We start from the raw sequence: 26,209 nt of genomic DNA on the forward strand, positions 1-26,209 counted from the left end.
CCTGAGCCTCGTCCTGGAGGTGGGGTTGCTATCTTTATAAAAAACTCTCTTCCTCACTCGCCCTCCACTGCCCTCTCTCCACCTCACCCCCAGGAATAGCTTTGGCTACGGCTTCCCCTTCGCTCCCACCTTTTGTTCATATGTGTGTTGTACCATCCACGAAACAGCGATGACTCCATCTACTTCTCACTGTCTGATAATATGGACCAACTTCTATCTACCCATCCCAACTCTCTCTTCCTCATATGTGGTGATTTCAATTGTCACCATACCAGTTGGCTGGGTGTGGGTACCTCTCTCACCAGCCATGGCTCTTCAGCAAAGGACTTCTGCGACTCACTGGGACTGACACAATCTGTCAATTTCCCGACCCGGATCTCAGTCAACGGAGCATCTTCTCTTCTGGATTTGGTTATGACAAACTTCCCTGAAAATGTCTGCTGCTCTTCTTCTGCTCCAATCGGCTCATCTGATCATGTGCTTGTCAAAGTGGACATCTCTCTGACCATTCTCAGAGAGCCTCCTCAGCGTCGACGAGTCTGGCATTTCACTCAGGCCAACTGGCACGGTCTTCAAGCAGCCATCAATCATCTGGACTGGTCTCCCATCTCTACCGCCTCTGACATCAACTCATCCTGGGAATTCTTTCAAAGTAAATTGCTCTCTCTCATGCACAGATTTATACCATCTCGTCTTCAGTTGTCATACCCTTCCTCCCGTCCATGGTACACGGAATCTTGTGGTGAGGCTGTTGCCCTGAAACAACTTGCTTTAGTCTCCTGGAAAGCAAATCCAACGGAAGGAAATCTCATTTCCTTTCACAAAGCCCGAAACAAGTGTGTGTCCACCCTCAGGAGAGCCAGGAAACAATATCTCACCATTCTCAAGACCGAACTCTCTTATCTGTCTCCCTCTTCCAAATCCTGGTGGCGTCTGGTCAAATCTGTTTCTGGTGTTTGTTCCCCCTCCATCCCCTCCCTCACCTCAAACGGCTTAACGGCTGACTCCGCACGTGAAAAAGCTGAATGCCTCAACTCTGTGTTTGCCTCTAAATCTTGTGTCCCAAACCCATCCCTCTCTGTACCCACCGTACCCAGTCGTACCCAGCTGCTCCTGGACTCTGTGTCCTTTCCTCCTGACAAGGTGGAAAAGTTTCTGTCAACCCTCGACTCTGATTCTGCAACTGGTCCTGACGGCATCAGCCCACGGGTCCTAAAATCATGTTCTTCTGCTCTTTCACTCCCTCTTTCTGTTCTCTTCACCCTCTCTTTTGCTCAAGGTCATCTGCCATCTGCTTGGAAATCAGCCAACATCACCGGTTTGCACAAAAAAGGTGCAAAAACAGATCCCAGCAACTACAGACCAATCAGCCTTCTCCCAATTATCAGCAAAGTCATGGAATCCATCATTGCTTCAGATATTAAATCTTTCCTCTTCTCCAATGGCTTGATCTCTGATCATCAATTTGGTTTCAGACCTGGTCACTCTACTCTGGACATGCTGCTTCTGCTTTCTCAACAATGGATGGAGGTCCTCAACACCAAACAGGAAATTAGAGCTGTCTCCCTTGACATTTCACGTGCCTTCGATACGGTCTGGCACCCTGCTCTGCTCACCAAACTCTCCTCCTTTGGTATCCATGGAAATCTCCACGCATGGCTGGCGGACTTCCTCTCTGGTCGTAGTCAACGTGTGGCCATGAATGGGTTTCTCTCATCTCCTCTTCCTGTTCAGGCTGGAGTTCCCCAAGGTTGTGTTCTGGGCCCTGTGCTTTTTCTGGTCTTCATCAATGATCTCTCTGACTCTCTTGAAAATCCTCTCTATCTCTTTGCTGACGACTCTACTCTCTGTCGCTCCATTCCTCATCCCTCAGATCGGCAGTCTGCAGCCTCCTCACTCTCTGCAGACTTGGACAAAATCACAGACTGGTCAAACAAGTGGAACATGTCTTTCAATCCTGACAAATCTCACACTCTTACAATGTCTCTCCGAAAGGACCGACTGGACAACCCTCCCATCTACTTTCTCAACAATCCTCTCCAAGAAGTTCTGTCACTCAAGCTTTTGGGTCTCACTATCTGCCATGATCTTTCTTGGGAAAACCACATTTCCAAGCTGGCCTCCAAAGCCAGTCGCCGACTGGGCATCCTCCGTCGTGCGAAGTCCTTCCTTGGCACACCTGAGCTCCTCACCACATACAAGGCTTTCATCCGCAGCTCAATGGAATACTGTTCTCCCTTCTGGGCTGGTGCTCCTGCCTCACACCTTGCTCGGCTTCACGCTGTTGAGGCCAAAGCTTTCAGAATCATTGGAATCTCCTGCGATGTAGTCAACACCGAGGGCCTTTCACTCACTCACCGCAGGCAGGTTGGTGGTCTTTCTGTCTTCTACCGACTCCTCTCCGGCCTTGCTCCCCCAGCTCTCTCTGTGCTCTGTCCCCCCAATATTCCTTCAGGTCGCACAAGATCTGCCTGCAACCCTCTTATGGTTAAACTGCCAAAGTCTAGGCTCTCTGCTCACCTTCACTCTTTCATTCCCCTTTTCTCCCGCCTCTGGAACAAACTCCCCCACTCCCTTCAATCCCACTCCTCCCTCCAGGTCTTTAAAACAGCTGTTCACCACCATCTCTTATCTTCCCCCATCGAAAACCTTGATCTTTTCTACCCCCGGTAATTCACCCCAGAGTCCTTGCAGTGTTCATATGTTTTATTCCTCTCCCACCTCCCCCCAAGTCCTCCCGATGTCCCTGCTCTCAAATGTTGTGTTTGTGTCCTTCCCCCTCTTCCCCCTCTCTTTTGTGTCCTTCCCCCTCTCTCCCCATCTTGTCTGCCGCTCCCCTTGTTTTTTGTGTTTTGTGTGTCGGTTTGTCTTTTTGTGTGATTAATGTTAGCTCTTTCACGAGCCTCGATCTTGTATACAAAAAAAAAAAAAAAAAAAAAAGGGGAGATGCAGAAAATAGGGCAAAATGGAGAAGATTGTCATGGGGACCGCAAGGTAAACCCCCGCTCTAGCAGGCAAAATGGCCTTAAAATGCCTGTTGTTGTTGTTTGTTCTTTAATCTGCACTGACATATGTATTCCTGCTTTCTCTCAGCCATTGTGCACTGAATAGTGGTGAAGCATCGAGCAACTATGGGCAAACGACTTACTTTCTCAACATGGAAGGCTAATGTCACTGAGAGCAAGTTTAGGACACTTGGTAAGGTATGCAACAAGTAGGTGTCCATACCTCAAGAAGCCAGAAACACTTAATCATGCAAATCTCAGCAAATGCAAATGTGATTGAATCATGCAATCATGCAAATGTCCATCACAAGAAATGTGATTTAAATGAAGGCTCGGTTTAAAAGCAGCCCTGAATGGTGCAAATGTATGATGTGTCGTCACAGTTTATCCTTTGTAGGGGAACAACCCACTCAACGACTACCGAATGGCTTTCATTAGCTATCTCCCTGACATAAACCACTGTGAAAGGGGTTAAGTATTGTATCTAGAATTTGATGATTCGCAAAAGTGTTTTTTAAGGATTTTGTGGTAAAACAAATATGGCGGCCGAACCACGTGCCCAATGACGTCATCATTACTTTTTTTTTCTCCACCAATTTATCCCTAGATGATGCTCAATAAATTTCAGCTTCATCGAATGAAGTTTTGTACATGTCGATTGTGGAATTATGACATCATAATGGAGGCATCTATGACATCATCTTTAACATATGGTTTTCCCCATGTAGAGTTCTTTACAATGAGCCATGTCTCAATGTTTTCTATGCAGCACTTTCGGACATATAGAGGTGCAAATTTTTTCGGTTTTCCAAGATGGTGCCTGTACCACGTGACCTATGATGTCATAATTATGATTTTTTTTTAAATCTACAGGCGGAGGTGCACCTATGGTGAAAAATTCCTGTCAATCGGACCAACGATTGTAGAGAAAATCATATTTATTCTGTGTGGGCAAAGAAACAGACAGACAAACAAACAGACAGACAAACAGACAAACAGAAGGACTCAAATACAATACCCACTCCTCTGGCGAGGGTAATAAAATTTAAACTATGCAGATGATAAATTGACTACAGTCAATATATACTCATCTTTTATATGCATCCACACAATTTTTTTAGCCCATCTCACTCCAAAGTGAGATAGTCTTATATTCGAGACCATGTTACATGGTGTGACTGGTGTGTGCACACACTGACACTTGCACACAACAGTTTAAGATAATAAATTTTAATCAAGGCATCAATGTAGAACAACTGGTCTAGTTCATACTAAGTAAAAAGAACATTACCTGAGCCAGGTCGAGGTAAAAAAGCACCTCTTCATTGATGTCTACCCCCTTCGACATGGACTGGGTCAGCTCCTGTACTGCATACTGCTCTGTTTGTTTGGAAAGTAGCATAAAGACCAGGTAGAAGCTTGAAAAAAGTGTAGTTTTCATATTATCCTTGTCTGATTACCAAAATAACTTAACTATCATATTTGTAGTATAACCATTTTGACAAACATTGCATTATGGCTTTACTGTACTTACAGTACTTAAAACAAGAGTAAAATACAATTAAAGTAAAAAAATAAATAAATAAAAGTATAAATACAATTAAAATAAACTCGTCTACAAATAACTTGCAATTGAAAGAAAATTAGCTTTGATTTTAGCAGCAGAAAAAATATTGATGGTATTCATTTTCTTGTTACCTCAACCGCTTCCTGAAGGAGTGCGTTAATGAGTGTGTGGTGATGAGTGAGTCTGCACTAGTTCTATGATATAGAGAAGGGTCTTGTCGTTCGTGGATTTGCTCTATCACAATGAATTTATTGGGCAATGTTTGCGAATTGCAGGCAATACGCTCGAATAATCGTGGGTTGGTGAACTATTTTCCACATTTATCATCACCATGAACCCATCCTTATCATCGCCATCAACAGCATCTCCATCGCATTATTGGATAAACTTTATTATCATCTCGACCCATAAAAGGCTCAAAATATATCTCTATATCTCTATATCTCTTTCTCTCTTTCTCTCTTTCTCTCTCTCTCTCTCTCTCTCTCTCTCTCTCTCTCTCTCTGTCTCTCTCTCTGTCTCTCTGTCTGTCTCTCTCTCTGTCTCTCTGTCGCCATCTGCTGGCTGTCAGTGCGTTGGGTGCGGTGTCATGGCGTCTGCTCGCTTCGTGTCGTGAGTGCTCTGTGTTGGCTGTTTCCTATTTCCCTTATTCACTCCATTGTGTCCCTGTTTCTGATTGTAAAGTTTTCCCCTTGTTTCCTGTGTGTGTTGAGACTTGAGAGAGAGCGGGAGAGCGCACGGTAAGTGTTTTCGCAGGTTCTTGTTGAAACCTTCGGTTTCTGGGCCTGCGTTTCATTTGTTTTGTTTTTCTGGTCGAACTGCTCGTCGGTGGTTTTGATTCCTCATTTATATATTGTTTTTCCTTATCTTTTCCCTTTACCTCCACTTGCTGGTTGCTTGTGACAGGTTTCTTTTTGTTTAACTTAAACTTCCCTTATTTTTTTTTCAGCTATGGCAAACGGACGTTTGTCCAATAGTGTGTACGAGTCGCTCACTCGTAAGGAGGGAGTGATAATTACTCCACCTGATGGAGTTAGTGTTGAGAATGTGGTGATTGGTTTAGGAGACCTTGTTGGAATCGAGAATGTTCTTGCAGCTTCAAAAATGAATCATCGCATCGTGGTCTTCCTGTCGGACGTGCGACACGTGGCCCAGGCGGTTGAAATCGGTTTAACCGTCCTGCCGGATATTTTTGTTAACGTTAATCCTTTGGACAAAATGGCCGTTCGGTTAACTCTGTCCAACATTCCTCCTTTTTTCACTAGTGAAGAGATAGTCTCTGCACTAAGTGTCTTTGGCACAGTTGTGTCGCGGGTCTCGATGGTTCCGCTTCGTCTTCGCTCTGACGCCTCGGTTCGGCATGTTATGTCGTTCCGACGTCATTGTTATATCATTTTAAAGGATAACGCTCAATCACTCAATGCAGTTATGACGTTGAAATATAAAAACCGCAATTATCAAATCTATATTGCGACGGAAACTATAACTTGCTTTAATTGTGGTGAATCGGGGCATTTAAAAAACGTTTGCCCCAAGAATACCGCCGGTGGTGCATCGATACCGGTGAAGACCATTAACACAAAAAGTGGTCCATCTAGAGACGGGGACCCTCGTGATGCCTCAAACACGAGTAATTTACCTGAGCCGTCGGCGGCGGGGGTGGCTCAACCCCAGGCAGATGGTGAGGGTTTTACCGTTGTTCCCTATAAAAGGAAACATAAATTAAAACATTTAACAGATAACAGTCAGGACGTGGCGGCGAGCTGTCCAAAAAAGATGGCACCGGCTGACGAACATGACGAGTCCCGTTTGGAAGCAGCAATATCTGAGGTTTTTAAAACCGAAAATCGGTTCGACGTTCTTGCTCTGGAGGATGATAATGTTTCTGCTTGTGGAGTTGGTGAACTCGAACAGGAAGTTGGTGTGGTGCAACAGGAAGCGCATGTGACCACTCCCATGGTCACCGGCACCGTGTATGTGAACGCCGAGTCCACTCTTATCCCTCTTCCTGCTGGGGGTGAGGTGTGTGACGTTCCTGAGTTGCAGACAACCTCGAGCCCAGGTGAATCAGAGCGTAAGGCATCAGCTGATGACGTGCCGGGTTTGCCCCCAGCAGAATGTGAAACTTCTCCTGATAGTACATCTCTTCCTCTCCCTCTTCCTCCTCCCACTCCCATTCCTCCTCCCACTCCTCCTCCTCTTCCCACCCCCCCTCCTCCTCCCACTCTCCTTCCTCCTCCCACTCCTCTTTCTCCTCCCGCCCCCCCTCCTCCTCCTCCCGCCCCCCCTCCTCCTCCTTCCCCACATACTCCTCTTCCTTCTGCTTTGGGTGCGGAATGTGACATTTCCCTCGTGAAGCCACCAGCTCCATCTCAGGAGCATGAAATTGATGTCATGGACATGGACCGACACACGGAATGTGATTCGGACGGGACCTCGTCGCTCGCCTCTGCCGGGAGTGTCGAAGCCTGGAATGACCCGGGTTTTCCCCAAGATTTGGAGGGTGAGACCAGTGTTCCACCCTCCGAGATCATAAAATTTCTCCAGGACACTTTTCGGAAGAAACGGGTAAAAATTAAAGATTTTTTCCCTGACCTAATCGGCTTTGTGGTCTCTGCGAAGCGACTGCTTGTTAAAGCCGGACAGCTTGGCGTGACCGAATCACAGGTCTATCGTCTCCGGAAATGTATCCTGAAAGCGAAGAAGGAGCTGCAGATGTAGCCCAGCCAAGCTGTTTGACACGTTTGACACGTTTATATACACCCTTATATCATGGCTTTCTCCTTCGCCAGTTTGAATATTAATGGGGGACGTTCTTCCCTAAGGAAAATTGAAGTTAAACAGTTTGTTAAGGAAAATCGCATCGATATTCTACTTCTACAAGAGACAAGATGTAGTTCCTCTTGTATGGGAGAGTGGCAAAGGATAATGAAAGGAAAATGGTTTTTTAGTAGTCTGGAACACCCAAGGGCTGGGGTAGCTGTCTATTTACAGCCTTCCTTCTGTAGCTCTCATATAGTTTTTAATGACATAATCAAAGGGTATTTAATTTCAGTCACTTTTACACACAATGGTTTTGGTTTTAAACACACCGTACTGAACATTTACTCACCTAGTGATAGCACAGAAAGACTTGCCTTTTATACTAAGTTGGAAACATCTCTCATGCACATTGATTTTAATGGACTTGTCTGTTTGGGTGGAGATTTTAACTGTACCGTGGACCCTGCCCTTGATCGTAATGGAGAGGAGCCTCACCCAGCAAGCGCAGTGCCTCTGTTAAGATCCTTGTCCAAGTTCTCCCTTGTTGACGTGTGGAGAATCCGCAATCTTTCTGTCCGCCAATACACGTGGTGTCGGTGCTCAAAGAGTCGTCTCTCGCTCGCAAGATTGGACCGGTTCTATATTAACAGTATTTTTCTGAATATCGTGAGTGGCGCGGACATTGTCCCGAGTGGCTTCTCAGATCATCACATGGTTACGCTTTGTGCTTGCCTACCAGTTCGGAATCGTGGTGCTGCCTACTGGACCTTTAATGTGAGCCTTTTGGAAGAAAAAATGTTTGTTGATGCATTTCATGCATTCTGGAGGGCCTTGCTCCAACGTAAACCATCCTTCCCCCGCCTTGGGCAGTGGTGGGACAATGCCAAAGTACAGATGAGATTGTTTTGCCAACAATATGGAGCTTATCGTACTCAACACAACTCTGCGCTTCAATCCCTGATTGCCAAGGAAATATTATCCTTGCAATCCAACCTCTCGGCTTCTAGTACTGAGAGAACGAACTCTCTGCTGGCGAAGAAAAAAGCTCTTCTCACTGATCTATGTGCAAAGCAAGCTAGAGGAGCGCTGATTCGTCTCCGAATGGAGAACCTGTGTCATTTGGATACCTCCTCCAAGTTAATTTTTGCACTGGAAGTCCGAACTAAGAGAGGTCAGCAGATTACCTCAGTAAGGACGAAGGAAGGAAGAATAACGCACGATCAAAAAGACATCAGGTATTCCCTCAAGAACTACTTCTCTGACGTGTATCGCGCTAAGGGAATCGATAATGAGATCACAGGATCCTTGACTTCCTCCTTACCCACCCTGGCGGAGTCTGCGTGCCTACAACTGAACAAGGAGCTAACCATGGAAGAACTCCATGCTGCTTTACAAACCTTACCTTCAGGTAAGGCCTCTGGCTTGGATGGGATACCTGCAGAATTTTACAAAGCTTTCTGGGACCTCCTGGGACCAGAGTTACTCGAAGTTTTGGTTGACAGCCTACGATTAGGCTTACTGCCGCTAAGCTGTCGTAGGGCGGTACTCGCCCTGGTCCCAAAGAAAGGAGACCTCCAGCAACCACAAAATTGGCGTCCCATCTCACTGCTTTGTACGGATTACAAAGTTTTCTCCAAGGCTCTTACCAACCGGCTCAGGCCCGTGATTGGCGACATCATACACCCCGATCAATGCTACTGTGTTCCGAAAAGGACAATACATGACAGTATTTTTATCGTGCGTGATTTAATTGATATCTGTGATCTTAAACAAAGAAATGTTGGTCTGGTTTTTTTAGACCAAGAAAAGGCCTTTGACACCATTGATCACTTTTATCTTTTTTCGGTTTTACGTGGGTTTGGGTTTCCAGAAAATTTTATCTCTCACGTACAGTTACTGTATAATAATATCTTTAGTCTACTCAAGGTTAACAATATTTTATGTCCACCTTTCCCGGCTAGTAGAGGCATTCGCCAAGGATGTCCTTTGTCTGGCCTCCTGTACTCCCTCGCACTTGAACCTTTGCTTGTTCGCTTGCATGCACGTCTTCTCAGTTTCCTTCCGCAACCAACGGCGCACCCAGTTAAGGTGATCGCTTATGCGGACGATCTTTGCATAATCATTCATTCGGATGAAGATGTCTCCGCCTTGGTCCAATGTGTCCATGAATTTAGTTTGGCAAGCTCTGCAAAGGTCAATTGGAAGAAGAGCAGTGCTCTTTACCTTGGTCCACAAAATGGAGCCATTCCTCCAACTCTGCCCGAACAACTTGAATGGACAAGGGATGGAATCCTTTATCTCGGTGTTTTTCTTGGCCCTGGAAACTTCATTTTAAAAAACTGGGAGTCTCTTATAATCAAAACTGAGAGACGGTTGCTGAAATGGAGGGGTTTACTTTGTCAACTTTCTTATCGGGGCCGAACCCTTGTTATAAATAATCTTGCGGCATCAATGCTTTGGCATGTTTTAATGGCACTGCAGCCCCCAGATTTCATTCTCAAAAAGCTACAAGCTACTTTTATCGACTTTTTTGGGGGAGGTAAGCACTGGCTTCGACCTGGTGTGCTCAGCCTGCCTGCTGCTCAAGGAGGACATGGACTGATTGCTGTTTCTAGCAAAGTGATGGCTTTTCGCCTCCTTTCACTTCGTAGGCTGCTGTACACCGACGTCTCGTGGAAAGCGTCGGCTCACTGCCTGCTTCAGCAAGCAGGGAAACTCAACTACGACCAAGAACTGTTGCTTATAGACACCACGAAAGTTGATGTAACACCAGTTCCTCTATTCTATAGGAGTATGCTGGAGGCATGGCAAGCGGTTACTGTTCGCCGTGACAACAGGAACTATTCTCTTGAGCTGTTTTTAAACGAGCCCATCTTTCTAAACCCCATATTTGAAGGGGTCTGCAGTAACCGTGCTTTTATGCAAAAGTTTATCGACGTCGGATGCATCAAGGTTAAACATCTCAGAACCCCTTTTCCTTACAAGTGGAAGCCAGCTGCTGACATTGCTGTAGCCACCGGAGTTCGATCCATTCGAGTCATAGGAAGGATCTTTTCTGTGATCCTGCGTTTTTTCAAGGGAACCGGGCTAAAATGGGCCCCACAGGCGGAAGCTAGCCCTTCTTTATCCGAATTTCTCTTTCCTAGACTTCTACTTCATTTTCAGGGCTTCACCCCTTTTCATTTGATGGAGAAATCTTGTGTTTATGCTTTGTGTGTTTTAACCCTTGTTCACGATAGACCCGCAGAACCGCAAGCGCACTGGGGGAGAATGTTCTGGACTACTCCTTCCACCACCATCAATTGGCTTACTATGTACAAGGCCCCCATCGCCAAGCGCTCCGGAGACTTACAATGGCGGCTGGCGCACTACATTTTACCATCAAATGTTTTATCGCATCGCATATGTTCCGATAACACGGAATTATGTCCGTTTTGCGGTGCGACGGAAACCATTTCTCACATTTTTATTGATTGTCCTAAGTTGGCACCCCTTTTTACAGTTTTATCGCGTGTGGTCCGGGGGCTTGGCCTAATTTTTACGCATTGTGTTTTTATCTTCGGTTTCACTACTTCCTGCCTGTGTAAAGATGAGTGCCTTTTAGCCAACTATTTGTCTTCTGAAGCAAAACTTGCCATATACTTGTCGAGAAAACACAGGATGCAAAATGCCTGTAATTCTGTTGATGATGTTGTTCACCTTTTTAAAGCCTTCGTCACATCGCGTGTAAATCTTGAGTTTCAATCGAATGATTGCACAGTGTTCTCACAATGGTGGTGTATCAAGGCATCCTTATGTCAACTGGCTGATAGTTCTCTTACAATGAATTTATGATTTATCTTGTCTCCCATTTTAAACTTGTACAACCATCGCCTTGAATTGTTTTTTGGGTTTTCACTGTGAACAATGTTTTCCTGGCAACAAACGGGAACAAATGTCGAATGTTTCTCTTTCTCTCTCTCTCTCTCTCTCTCTCTCTCTCTCTCTCTCTCTCTCTCTCTCTCTCTCTCTCTCTCTCTCTCTCTCTCACTCTCACTCTCTCTCTCTCTCTCTCTCTCTCTCTCGGCCACATCTTTTAAGTTATTAACTCCAAACTTGGGGTACAAATACAACTTTGTGTAGGTGGTAACATAGGCTATGTGGCCACGGCCTCACGTGAAGGAGACCAGGGTGGTGTGGAGAGGTGGGGGGGGGGGGGGGGGGGCGTGTAAATTATTTATGTAAATGTGTACCATAGTGCCACCTGCTGGTGGTGGCAGAGGGTATTACAACTTATTTTTATACCTGGGCAATGCTGAGTTTAAAAAGCCCTCTTCGCACAGGTAAATTTGTCCTCCTCCCCTCCCCATCCTGCTCCCTTCCCCCCTCCCCTCCCCCTTGCTCCCTTCACTCACCCCTTCCCCTTGCTCCTCCATCCCTCCCCTTCCCCCCTCTCCTCCCTTCCCCATCCCCTTCCCCTCCCTCCCCAATCCCCTTCCCTTCCCTTCCCCCTTCCCCACCTCACCCACACTCCCCTCCCTCCCCCTCCTCCCCTTCCCCTACCTCACCGGGCAATGCCGGGTACTTCAGCTAGTTATTATTAAAGATAAGTTTCATGATCTTAATAACTCAAGAAAACAAACGATATTTTATGTTTTTAATAACTCCTCTATTCATAAAAATTAATAGCACAGAAACAATGCACAAAAATGTTAATTAAGGGTACATTTTTGACAAATGTACCAAATGCACATATAGATCCAGGTAGATCTAAATAAGTATAGTGGTCTGGCTGTCGTGATAGGGAACCTTGCCTGTAATAAGTTTGTTCAGGCAGTTTGTTCGGATTAAGTGTATATCTGTGATCATACAAGGATGATCGTGTGATAGGTAGAGTAGGGATTATGCAAACTCCCCGGTATGTCAAACCTGTGATCATTCCGGTGTCCCGTATGGCAATGCACTCACATACAATAGTTCGGTCCAATAGCGCACCACACAAATTAATCCTCCCCCACCCCCCCCCCCCCCCCACCACAATAACAAAGGAACTGACAGAAGAACAGATCGGAAGCGGCCGCGCAGTGTTGCACCATGGCAATGAAACATCAAGCAGGCGGGCCGAGAGCCACGCCCAGGACGTGTGATTGCTGGGGGAGGGGCGAGTAATGAGCAGGTCGCTGATTGGCAGAGTAGGGAAGATGAAGGAATTTCCACACTGATTGGCCACCGACCGATGACACCAACACCAAAGGTGTGAGGCGCTCGGCCAATCAGTAAGGAGGGCGTGAAAGACAGGCAAGATGTGACGCGCTGATTGGAGGAGAAGCATCGGTGACATGTGGAGGGTGCGAAAGACTACCAAGAAGTGACGCACTGGTTGGAGGGGAAGAGAGCTGACGTCACGAGACGGCCAGTAAAACCACACGCTGGCCGACATTTTCCTTCTTCTCGTCTTTGGATTCCTTCCTGCCCGGACCTCTCTTCCCTTCTTGCCTTCTCTTGCGTTGGATCTCGTACCGTTTGGATCCTTGCTCATTGGACGACGACGAACGGTGGAGAGACGGTGGGGCGCCGACGATCATCCTCCCCTGTTGTTCACATACCGACCTCGCGTGCGAGCAACGACCATGCAGGCGAGGCCTGCTGCGGCAGCGTATGTGGGCCTGGTGGAGCGCGAACGAGGGTGCATTGAGGCCTGATTCCCGCCAATCGGACCTGTGTCCGGACTATACACATGGGGCCCGGACGACGTGCTCGGACCTGACGATCCCTGACATTGCAGACAGAGATAAGCTCACACCACAGAACACAACGATTCCTTTTTTTGTATATATTCCCTCGTACATGTTCAAAGTCTGCATATAGGAGCGCTCATTAGGGATTTTAGATATTGTCGCATTTCTTTGTATCGTGGTCCGGCAATAAAGCCGCGTTAATTTTTGTGCAATAAATCGGGTTTTTGTGAGTTAATTTCCACAGGGTTGAAGACGCTTGCGCGCGCGGACCGTCAGGTAAAGTTCCCGCTTCTTCTTCTTTTCTTTCTTCTTCCCGCGCATATAGAGTGAAGTCCGTATTTGATCGTCACCTCGGAGTTAAAGCTCGCTTTGGCTATTCATGATTTCCCCAGTCTTAACCGAGGGGGAGTCACGCGACATTATTATAGGTAGAGCACCCATTATTTTGTTGTTGTTGGAAAGCTTGGTTATTGTCATCAATATAATTTTTTTCTATCCATTCACATCGATCCATTATGGCTGAGAGATTAACTGCCACCCAAAAACTGTGAATTGCTGCACAATATGAGGTCTGGCAGTCTGTAATTGAAGTTCAAAGATGGTGGCAGCAAGAAATGAGAATATAAGTCACTTTGGATCCAAAAACGATTACAAACTGTCGCGAAAAGCTTATAAGAACTGGTTCAGTCAAGGTCATGAGCAGAACAGAAAGACATACCGCTGCGAGATCACCAGAAACCATTGGCCGGGTAAAAGACATGTTCACAAGGAGCCAAAATAAGTCGACCATACAAGTGTTTTGGGAGAGCGGAATAAGTTATCGTGAAATTCAGGCAATTATGAAGAAGGATTTAGAATGGAAACCATACAAACCTCATTATATTCAGGAGTTGTTTCCAGATAATTGTGAAAAGAAAATGGAGTTTCTTGACCATTTAATTCAGTGGATTGATGACTGTCCAGGTGTGTTATCTGATCCGCCGAGGCTGTTTTCCATGTTGGTGGTTTTGTCAACAGGCATAACTGCCATTACTGGTGAGGAAATGAACCAAAAACGATTGTCTGATGCAGCCAACTAGCATCGGTCAAAACTGCTTGCTGCTGTGGAATGACTTCAACCAAACTCATTGGACCTTACATCCTCCGCGATATAATGAACAGACAGAGATACTTGTAAATGCTTCAAAACTTTCTTCTTCCAAAAATTCAGCAATGGTACAACACAGATGTAACAATTTTATGCAATATGGTGCACCTCTGAACTTCTCTATTGAAGTTCGTTATTGGCTGGATACCCACTTTCCACATAAATGGAGCAGGCTATGAGGACCGATAGGGTGGCCATCCAGGAGTCGTGATTTCATCCCATGTGATTATATTTGTAGGGGAGGGCTAATAAAAAGTGGATGCAAGCAAACCCATTAATTTGGACAAATTAGAAATTTATATCCTCAATGGTTTTGCCAATTTTCCAGAGTAGTTTCTCAGACGGTCAATGGAAAATAATATTGAACGAATGAAAAACGTGTGTTGGGATTGCAGAAGCTTATATTGAAATGTGATGCTCGCAAATTAAAACGGCAATAAATGGCCATTCAGTAAAAAACAAAAAAAATGGTGTTTTATTTTCATTAAAACCATGTTACGGCATCACCCTGTGCTGTTCTCATCCTGTTGGCATTAAAAAAAAATCTGTTTTTGGATGGGGGGGGGGGGGGGGAGGGGGTCTGAAATACTTCCCTACACCTACTAAGGAATAAGGTCGGGGATCATTTAATACAGTTGGACCCCGCTATTCATGGGTCCGCTATTTGTGGGTTCCGCGTATTCGCGGGTGATAAAATGCGACCAGTTTCTCCATTCGCGGAAAAGTGTCCCGCAAAATCTCGGTTTTTGTTTTCCTTTTCGCAGTCATGTTCTGCGAAATTGCGGTTTTTGTTTTCCTATTCGCAGCCGTGTTCTGAGAAATCACGGTTTTTGTTTTCATATTCGCAGCCATGTTCCGCAAAATCGCAGTTTTTGTTTTCCTATTCGTGGCCGTGTTCCGCAAAATTGCGGTTTTTGTTTTCCTATTCGGGGCCGTGTTCCGTGAATTTGCGGTTTGTCAGGGGCGCAAAAAAGATATTCCACGAGCCGTTAGCTTCACATACGGTATTTATAAAACCTTCACGGATTATCGTCGACATTCGGGGATTTTGCCTCACCATTCGCGGATTTTGCCTCACCATTCGCGGATTTTGCCTTACCATTCGTGGATTTTGCCTCACCATTCGTGGATTTTGCCTCACCATTCACGGATTTTGCCTCACCATTCATGATTTGGTTCTCTCTTTTCGCGGATTTTGCCTCACCATTCGTGGATTTTGCCTCTATTTGTGGTTTGGTCCTCTCTATTGGTGGATTTTCGTGACCCGGGAACCTATCCCCCCCTTTTTCCATTGAAACAATGCCCTGCTATTCGCGGGTTTTGCTATTCGCAGATTTTCCAGGAACGTATCCCCAGTGAATAGCGGGGTCGGGGAGTATTACCTTTCACAGTGCTACAAAGGCTGAAGCATTAAGGAACGATTTTTTTTTTTAAACCCTTTTTTTCCCAAAATTCTCTAAAAAAAGTTTTGCCCTAAAATACTCCATGGCACTCAATGATGAACCTCCGAAAGTTTGAGGAAGATCCGTTTGGCATCTCTGAGAAAAATGGCCACACACACAGAGAGACAGACAAACATCTCTCTTCTAGTATAGATATCGACTTAATTACGGATCACCCTCGTACAGTGCATAATGAGTTCAGGAAAAGTCAATCTGCCAAATAATGTGCAAGAGCTGCAACAAAATCTACACCACATTTAGCAAAATACGGATCATGCTGTCACACAGAATATCATTGATTCAATACTTTCACGGGTTCAAGCAGTATGTGATGCTAAATGACATGCTTCCAGATACTGTTATATGTAGTCCATTTGATTGTTTGTATGAAAGATTGTAAGCCTGCCAACCCATTGTAAACTATTAAAGTGACTGCCGTATGATCTTAAAGTTTAGAGTTTGAGCCCCTGTCGTGCCGTTAACTAACACCAGGTGGGTTGACTCAGCATGTCATCCTTCTGAGATTGGCAAAAGAAGTACCAGATTACTGGTAACAGGGGGAACTGCATGAGTGGCACAGCTGCACTCCCAGCAATGATGCAACCAGCAGCCACAGGTTGTATACGAAATAATAATATGAAGGATTGTATAGATAATGCATGTTTACAACCAGAGGTGTTCATTTTAGTCTGGCAAGGCACTGTATGAACAATAAGATAAGCTTCAAATTAGGGAGCAAACACTTAATAGGTGAGTTTAGATTGTGGGCAATACTTACCAGTGAGTGTGAGCAACTGTGGCAGACACAACTGATTGGCCAGAATGAGGAGTTCCATCGAATCAAGCATAGGATCCGTGGAGAATTGGTCTGTGTAGAGATATTCGAGCAAAGCACGCATACATGCCAGTGTTCTGCCTGGTAACCGAACCTGTCAGCAGACGCAAACCACCAATATATTTATTGGCAACATTTCGTTACCCAGATAGCCAATACATTTGAGCACTACTTCCACATAAACTGTCTTATGTGGGCCGAGCCAAACCCAGAGATTCTTAGCACAATGTGCTCTCTCCTTTTTCTGGAATTGAAAGCTGTTACAGGATTGTGCAGAGGTAACACACTTACCTTCAAAATGTCTAGTTTGGGATTTATTCTTGGCCCGACTATAAACTGTTAAATTAGTACTTTGTGGAGAACGTGATGTATCACAAAGCCTTCTATTATTGTTTTCTACAAAAACAAAATCTCCATCTATCTATAATTCCAGTAATCTCTGTGTGTATGTCTGTGTGTATGTCTGTGTGTCTGTGACCGCTGTTTCTCGACAACCACGGGTCCGATATACTTTAAACTTGCCAGGTATATTGCTGGGGACCTGAGGATGTGCCTTTTCAAGGTTTCATATTAATCGGAGAAGTAGTTACCGAGCTATGTCCAAAAAACGATTCAACCAATCAGAGAGCAGCGAGCTATCACGTGTGCCGAACGTGGCGAACAGACTCTGCCTCGGACGGCACATTTGAGAGCGTATTCATTTATTTCACGTTGGCAAACTATGTTGCCGCTATGTTGGCGTTAAACTATGTTTTAAAACTAATTTGCGATTCTTTCGCTTTCCTGCGCGTTTGTGCACGCTATGGCGATTTCTTTACCAAACTCCGCAAGCCGTTCGCTTTGGACCAAACCATTTCATGTAAATAGAGGGGGGGGGATTGTCACCGTACTCGCAAGCCGTTCGCTTTGGACCAAACCATTTCATGTAAATAGAGGGGGGGGGGGGGGGGGATTGTCACCGTACTCGCAAGCCGTTCGCTTTGGACCAAACCATTTCATGTAAATAGAGGGGGGGGATTGTCACCGTACTCGCAAGCCGTTCGCTTTGGCTTTGCGAATGGACCAAACCATTTCATGTAAATAGAGGGGGGGGGATATAATTTTAGATATACATATATATAGTACGGGCACGCCCTAGTTAATTATAATGCCAGTTGAGCCTGGTGTTGGCTTAGTGGTTAGGGTGCTGGCTTGGGATCCTGGGTTTGAATCCCGGTCGATCGCTGAATTAATGCCAGGGGAGTTGACTCAGCCTGTCATCCTTCCGAGGTCGGCAAATTGAGTACCAGCTCACTGGTAATTCCCTGTGTGTAGCAAGGGGCGACTAACAGGGTTGGTGGCAGGAAGGGCATCCGGCCGTAAAACATTGCTTCAAAAAAGGGGACCACGGTGCCCGACAAAGGCCAACCCCTGCTCTACAGGGAAAAATGGTGGTTCTTTTTTTTCTTTAATTATAATCCCAGTTCAATCTCCAAGAAAACTGCAGCGACAATTTACGAGTGTCGAGGGTCGTTTCAAGGTTGAACTTAACTTTTGTTTGTAAAAATCTAAGGAATGTACGCGTTAATAATTGGAGGGAATTTGTCTTAATGGTGTTGATTATAATCAATACTCATAATCACGTACTCATCTGCTGATGATTGAGACAGTGGCCTGTGAAATAGCAAAGAGCGTGGAACGATGAATAATTACATTTCAAATCCGCAAACATGTCACATCCGTTGAACATTACAAATGATTGCTGCACAGAGTTGTAAACGATTGTGCACGTTTCGGTATCGAATTTGAACAAATGTCTGCATCAAATTTTAACCACACTTGTACAGTGGTGTGTCAGACAAAATGAAAAAAAATAGCAAGCCATATTTTAACAATCTGGTAACAGAAACATAATTAAATGCAAGGTAAGTGGTCTTACTGTCTTCTACCGACTCCTCTCCGGCCTAAACCCCCTAGCCCTGTCTGGGCTCTTTCCCCCAAATATTCCCACAGGTCGCACAAGATCTTCCAGCAACCCTCTTATGGTTAAACTGCCAAAATCAAGACTCTCTGCTCACCTTCACTCCTTCAATCCTCTTTTCTCCCACCTCTGAAACAAACTCCATCACTCTCTTCAATCCCTCTCCTCCCTCCAGGTCTTTAAAACAGCTGTTCACCACCATCTCTTATCTTCCCCCATCCAAAACCTTGATCTTTTCTAACCCTGTTAATTCACCCCAGATCCACTTTTCTGAAATACCGACTTCTTTCCTGGAAGTCCTAGCTGTGTCCATGTGGTTTTTACCTCTCCCAACCCCCCCCCCCTTCCCACGCCTCCTCCCCCCAAGCCCTCTCCCTCCCACAGATCTCCCGATGTCCCTGCTCTCAAATGTTGTGCTTGTGGGCTTACCCCTCTCTCCCCATCTTGTCTCTCGCTCCCTTTATTTCCTCTTATGTGTCCGTTTGTTTTTTTGTCATTAATGTTAGCTCTCAAACGAGTCTCAATCTTGTATACAAAAAAAGCAAAAAAAAAAGGACTATGTATATTATTTTGTATGTTGGCATATCCTTTGGCAGCATATGGTGTTTGAACCCATGAAGGCATCATATCAATGATACTTTGTATGACAGCCTGATCCAGATTGTGGCAAATGTGCAGTAGATGTTGTTGCAGCTCTTGGGTATTACTTGACAGATGTTGGCTTTTCCGCAACTCCCGATTCATGTTCCCAGACAAGTTTGATGTCGATCATATCAGGACTTGGTGGTACCAAAGGAAGAAGTTCCTGCCAGTTCCATCTCTTCCAGATGGAGGTGGTTCTGGATGCATGACATGTGACATCCTCTTCCTGCACAATAAACCATCTTACCGCTATACCAGTACTTGGAATTTTGCACAGTGAAACTATATGGAACAAATTTCCTGCAGGAAGATCGTGCATATAAAATTGTTCATGCCAGACGTCAAGAACCACCTCTGCCTGGAAGAAACAGAATGGACCGCAGCCTCTTCCATGGGCACCAAAGTGTCCTACATTTATGCCATTGGAACGTCTGCGAACATTTGAACCAGTCTTGGTCATGTAATGGTGAGAGAGTCTGAAAGGTCGACGATTCAACCCCATCCGGGTCATATCAAAGACTAACTAGAGGTTCCAGGGACCTAAACTCAACTGGTCTATATCAATATGTTTAGAATATGCATAATAGAACCACAAACTATATACGGTAGTTTATATGTGCCAAAGACGTACAGTAACGTTGAAGGTATCTCATGTTTAAACAGGAAACACAAAAAAAATTGAGTTTTAAGTGGAGTAGGGTTGGTAGAGGGGTTAGCGTGCACCCCTGGAAATCAATTTCTAAAGGACATTTTTATATTGGAAAAAATGTGTAGAAAACGATTTGCTATGTTAAAAAGTTGTCCGGATGTCCCACGTGCCATTTTTATGCATATTAAGCCGCCATTATGAATAAATCTGTTATTCACCATATCTCTGCCAATATTACAGATTACTGAAAAAACAAGGTGTCCAGACCCATATTTTGAGGGTCAAAGATCATTATAAGACCAGTCTTGAAGTGACCACATGTGTCCTTGGCATGTAAAATATGCAAATTAGTGCCACCATCAAACACATAGGGTGTTTGAGGGTTATTGATGGAAACGCATGTAATTTCACAAATAGTGTTATTTTAAAATATTTATTATTATGGTCGTCTTATTATTGGTTACTAGGCCTACTCTTTCTCATTCCAGAGTAACAGTTGTGGTGGAAGTGGACATAAGCCATCATGCCCAAACGAAAACATGACGGGAGTGCTGATCCTGCAGTCCCCCAAAGCACCCGCAAAACACCCTCTCCACCTACAATCCTACATGCATGCTTCATGTGCTATCCATGTCTGATCATGGCCCTTTTACAACCCTGAGTAAAATCAAAGGAACTGCAAGTGAAAAACTACAGCACCTTCATATGATCCGGGACCGACGTCTCCATCAATCACATGAGTCCCCCTATCGTATGCAATCAGTGTGCGTCCAGATCCCCGCAACTCTCCCCGATGACCTGGAAAGTACTGGGTATCACCGTCAGTGTTATCAGCGTTTTACTGGCAACCTGCATCTTCTGGGAGATGAGATCGAACCAGAAGCATCAACCTCGCTATTGCATTCCCCCCGTAAACATTCCGATGGATCCGTCTTCCCACCAAAGTGGATTTTCTGTGAGAAAATAGAGATCAAAGGTGTTGATCGCAAAACTGAGCGAGCTGAAAACTTCTCATCATGGAAGAACAAAGAAAATGCAGGGCAGCAAATCGAATCACGGGCCGAGAAAATGGGTCTATTTCGACTCCATCGACTGGTGAAAAGCACAGACCTCTTTGCTGTTGAGGCCAAACACCATCCATCATGCTTGAGATCCTTCCGCACATCATTCGCCAACTATGAGCGCGGGATTAACAGAGCAAAATAACCAAAGTATACTGAACACGCTCACATGTCAGCCACCCATGAGAAGGCACTCGTCTCAGTACGGGAGCACATTCAAACTCATGTCGTCCAGCAGAATGAGGTCCTACGGCTATCTCCCTTGCGCTTGCTATATATTGAAGAACTGAAACGGAATGGATACGAGAACGAGAAGTATCGCTCTGAGAAACTACTGAAATGCCTACAGAATGACCCAATCAAGGATCATGTCTCCTTCATGAAGGTCGATCATGACAAATTTGATGCCATTTCATTCTGGCTCATGTCCAGTTCGAATATCTCTGTTATTGATGCTCTTGCACGAGCTTACACTCTCGGAAGCACAGACAAATACCAAAACGCCGCTCTCCTTCTTCGTGGTATTATTCTACAGGCTTTCAGAGAGTCCCAAAGCCTACCGTGGCCGCCAACATCCGACGACATGGAGCTCAGTTCTGATAAGCTTCTACCTTCAGACCTCGTCCGGTTCCTCAGCATGGTTATGTCCGGCAAGGAAGATATGGAGACGAGTGAAAATATGAAGCGCCTGGTATTCTCCATCAGGCAAGACATATGCCGTGCAGTGTCAGAGGGAAAATGGAAGTTACCAAAACACATGCTTCTCTGTGTGACTGTCAGGCACTTGTTCTGTAGCAAGCAGCTCACCAATATATTGCACAGGCCTGGCCACGCCGAGACCTACGATTTTGGTTTAGAGATGGAAACCGCCCTCGCCAAGGCCCTAGACGAAGTCTCAACCTATCTGACGCCCCAAATCGTGACGGGAGAGGGCAACATGGTATTTCATTGTGAGTGGGACAACTTGAATAAAATCACTACGAATGTGCACGGCAGCAACATTGTCAACAGTGCTGGGGGAATCATGGTGCAGGAGGTCAAGCCTGGGACCCAGAGCCCCAATGTCTGAACGCTGCCTAAAATGGACAAGTCGCAACAGCGTAGCCTGAAAGTTGATACACCAGAAACTCTCCCACCCTTGCACTTCACTCGTATCGGGCCAACGTTTCCCGATGGCTCATCATTCACACCCCCTGTAGAGAATGACGCAGTCTATACTACTAAGATGCAAGAGTACTATGTCTGGCTCTTCAGCAGGTATATTGGAAGCAGTGGCATGCAGCCCATGCCTGAACTAGGGGGATTCATTTCTGCAACTGGAACTCCCCCACCCAGAAAATCAACAGTGGACTACTTTACACCTATCCATTAACCAATAACTGACAACACAGTCGTTCGTGAGCTATTGAAGCGCTCGGAGGTGGCCACAGCTGAGGAGGGTCAGAAGTGGGTCCTAAATACATTCGATCTGGGAGTTGGTATGAAAGCACTACCCATCATATGGCGTTGGCCAGATGAATTTGCCAATCATGTGATCATGATCGGACCCTTTCAAACGTGCATGAACTATATCGGCATGCTCACAGGCCATAAAATGAAGGGTTCTGGATACACAGAGATTCTGTTTGAGGCGCAGCTGGTGACAAGTGGATCCCTCAAAGGTGTTCTCAGTGGAAAGGCATACGCCACGTCCCTCTTTTGCCTCAAAACCATGTGCGAAGCAATGGAAAGGCTGTTGATGGAGCGATTCGCCGAGGAGGAGAACATCACCATTGATGACCCTGCTGCACTTCTCGACATGACCCACTGACCCAGTCTTGCAACCGAGAGAACCTCGATGAAGCCCTCAAAGACTCCTCCACTCTAAACCTCATCAAGAAGTATCGAGCTGCTGAGGAGAAGGTGCGCCAGGGCCACCTGGGGAAGACGGCTACCTTCTGGATGTCCTTTGTTGACCAGTGTCATCTCGTCTTCATGCTTCTCTACTCCGTTAAGATCAACAACGTCCAGCTTTTCCACAACTGTAATGAAAGGATGGCGCCACTCCTCTTTGCATTCGATGGGCAGAACTACTTCAGGTTTGTACAAAAGTGTTTCATAAAATTAATTATTTAATCTAAATTGGAGCTATAACAATAGAACATTCACAGGAATTATGTCCACTTCTACCACAACTGTTACTCTGGAATGAGAAAGAGTAGGCCTAGTCACCAATAATAAGACGACCATAATAATAAACATTTAAAAATAACACTATTTGTGAAATTACATGCGTTTCCATCAATAACCCTCAAACACCCTATGTGTTTGATGGCGGCACTAATTTGCATATTTTACATGCCAAGGACACATGTGGTCACTTCAAGACTGGTCTTATAATGATCTTTGAACCCTCAAAATATTGGTCTGGACACCTTGTTTTTTCAGTTATCTGTAATATTGGTGGAGATATGGTGAATAACAGATTTATCCATAATGGCGGCTTAATTTGCATAAAAATGGCACGTGGGACATCCGGACAACTTTTTAACATAGCAAATCGTTTTCTACGCATTTTTTGCAATATAACATAGCAATATATTAAAACGCCCATTAGAAATTTATTTCCAGGGGTGCACACTAACCCCCTCCACCAACTAGACTAGTGAGGCATGAAAAGTAAAACTACAATTACTTTTCTCAGATAATTTTTCCCGTAATATATGTGTTGAGGTTTGTTACATACTGTCTACGCACCAAGTTTCAGCCTTCTAGCTACATTAGGAAGTACCAGATTGACAAAAATTGATTTTTCAATATGGCCGCCTTGCCGCGCCCATTTTTTGGCGTGCAACGCCCAAATGCAATCCCAAACTAGTTTATGTTTTATAGATGCTGCATAACAAGTTTCATCAAATTCAATCAATATTTGTGACTTCTAGAGCGTAGACGTCGAATTGTTTACAGACGACAGACAGAGACAGACAGACAGACAGACGACAGACGGACGACGGACACTGGGTGTCGACAAAAACTCAGCTGGACATAGTCCAGTTGAGTTAAAAATGGTACTTGCTGCTTCCTTGCTTGAAGCTCAGTATTTAAAATGGGACAGAGCATGGACAAACAACTATAAGTGGGTAATAATAGCTCAGACTTTGAATGGTCTAATGGCCTATCTCTGCATAAAGGTCCCCTGCAAGGGGAAGTCATTTTATTATGACGCTCATGTAAAATTGACGGGTTGGATTCGTTTATTCGACGGTACAGCCTCATGAGCGTGCCAGATTCTGAAGCCTTGGCCCAGTGCCAGGTGTTCTTATATCATTTTTATTTATTAGACATCATACGCAGGTAAATGAACACTCGTTTTACTCAGCTCGCGTTTCACATCACGTGCAGCAAATTTCACCTCCAAGTGCCTTGTATTATTGTTATTTTTAAAAAACGCTTCTGAACACCGCCCTTGAGGCTCAATTTGCAAGCCACCCTCTACAATTCCAAAAGAAGAAACATGTTCCCAGTCTTTTATAGAAATGTTTTTCGAGTTTGTTTTATCCTCAAAAATAAACCGCAGTGAACACACATTCGTGTTAAAAGATTGGCCTTTAAAAGTCGACTCAAATCGTCCTTATTAAGGGGGACAGACATCTGTACAAACACACAAACTGACATTGTGGTTTATATGGTAGATATGAAACAGGAGCTGCGGAAAAGCTGACCTCTGCCAAGAAATACACAAGAGCTGCAAAACAATCTCCACTTATGGCAAAATCTGGATCAGGCTGTCAAACATAATTTTTGGTTCACGAGTTATCAAACAGAGTGACCACTATATTCGTCATGGGTGTGTGTCTGTCTGTGTATCTGTCTGTCTGTCCACAGCACAACTACCCGATGATATCATCCGATCTTGATGAAACTTGGGTGGGAGGTTGATATCATGATCTAGCTGTGTCCTGCCTAGAGTGGGCGTATTGCGCCCATTGTGGGTGGAGCGACGCCCGAAAAAGATGTCTTTTTAGGGGGTAATGGAGTTCAAGCTACATCTTCTCCGAGGGAGTTGGTGGAATCTGACAGGGGTTTCGGTATTTGGTTAGGCCAATGTCATGTGTCTAGCCCCACGGAGCTCGATTTTTCATTGTCGCCCCAAGGTCAAGGTCACAATGTCACAAAATTTAGAAAAGTCGATTTTTGATGGTTTTATTACATTGTTCGCTTCCTGATAGGGTAAAATGTCATACATGATCTTCTTTTATCACATACATCATGAAATACAAGTTTTCCAGCAAATTTCAGAATCTTCGACCTTTGACCTTTGAAGGTCACAAAGGTCAAATTTTCAAAGTTGTTGGAATCAAACCGAATTTTTGGTACTGTGTAGCTAACTAACCTCATAACTGATTATACATTATTTTCTATCTCATTTCAAGGTCAGTAACCTTCGTTTTGACATTTCCAGGCCAGCACCACACACAATTACGTACAGCTGGCTCTTAAAGGCCTGCGCACGCAGCACATTGGGGCCCTTTGTAAATAGGCATGTACACCGCATGTCGGGGGCCGACACCTGCCATGTGGGCCCCTGACCCCCCAAGTCCGGGCCTGTTTTGGTTATAGTCCGTCATTTGTCATTGAATACCGCTCGCTCGTGAACCATCGTCGTCTCCTGACTTGTTACTAACGTGATGCCTTCACAGGAAGGTGACGTGTATGATGACAAAGGACATATTATATGTAGTCCATTGGATTATGTTTGTATTATAGGTTAGTAAAATAAAGTTTGTTTGAAATAAGGAGTGTTTCTTCTAACAGGACTCTCTATCTCTCTCTATCTCTATCTTTATCTCTCTCTCTCTGTCGCCCCCTGCCGGCTGTTGCATTTTGGGTGTGGCGTCATGGCGGCTGTGAGCAACTGCGAGCAACTGCTCTGTGTTGTGGTGAGTCCTTTGTGTGTTTTTCTCCTTTCCTGCCCTACCCCTCCCTCTCCTTTTTCCATCCTGTGTGCTTTGGCGTTTTGTTTTCATCCTTTATGTGAGAGTGAGAGAGAGAGAGAGAGAGAGAGAGAGTGAGAGTGAGTGTGAGAGTGAGAGAGAGTGAGAGTGAGAGTGAGAGTGAGAGAGAGAGTGAGAGAGAGAGAGAACGAGAACAGTCCGGTGTTGAGAGGGTCCTAAGCCGGCGGCCTGGTATGGCCACCGGGGGGATGTCTTTCTTCACTCTGTGGCTGTGTTCAATGGCTTTAGGCTATAGCTGATCTGTTTGTTGGTGTTCGACAAACATTGGGTTTTCTCGGTTCTCGGTCACGAACTTGTCTTTGGTCGAGTTAGAATGGCGGGCGAACGTTTCCTCATTGATACGTACGAATCGCGAACTCGTAAACACGGGCTAGTTTGTGTTCCTCCCAACGAGGTGGAAATGAACGATGTGCTTTCCGCCATTGGA

General features: G+C 45.1%; 1 protein-coding gene across 1 annotated transcript in view; it reads right to left on the reverse strand.

Annotated features, from left to right (window-relative positions):
• LOC137423032 (rho-related BTB domain-containing protein 2-like) overlaps positions 1-26,209 on the reverse strand; it is a 127,733-nt gene that overhangs the window by 22,610 nt on the left and 78,914 nt on the right. Inside the window, exons 11-12 of the mRNA XM_068109807.2 lie at positions 16,420-16,570; positions 4,297-4,385 (exon numbers count right to left, since the gene is read on the reverse strand). Coding sequence (XP_067965908.1) covers positions 4,297-4,385; positions 16,420-16,570 — 240 coding nt within the window. The remainder of the gene's footprint in view (positions 1-4,296; positions 4,386-16,419; positions 16,571-26,209) is intronic.

This window comes from Myxine glutinosa, chromosome 3 (assembly GCF_964187855.1).
Source record: "Myxine glutinosa chromosome 3, kmMyxGlut1.1, whole genome shotgun sequence".
Lineage (NCBI taxonomy): Eukaryota > Metazoa > Chordata > Myxini > Myxiniformes > Myxinidae > Myxine > Myxine glutinosa.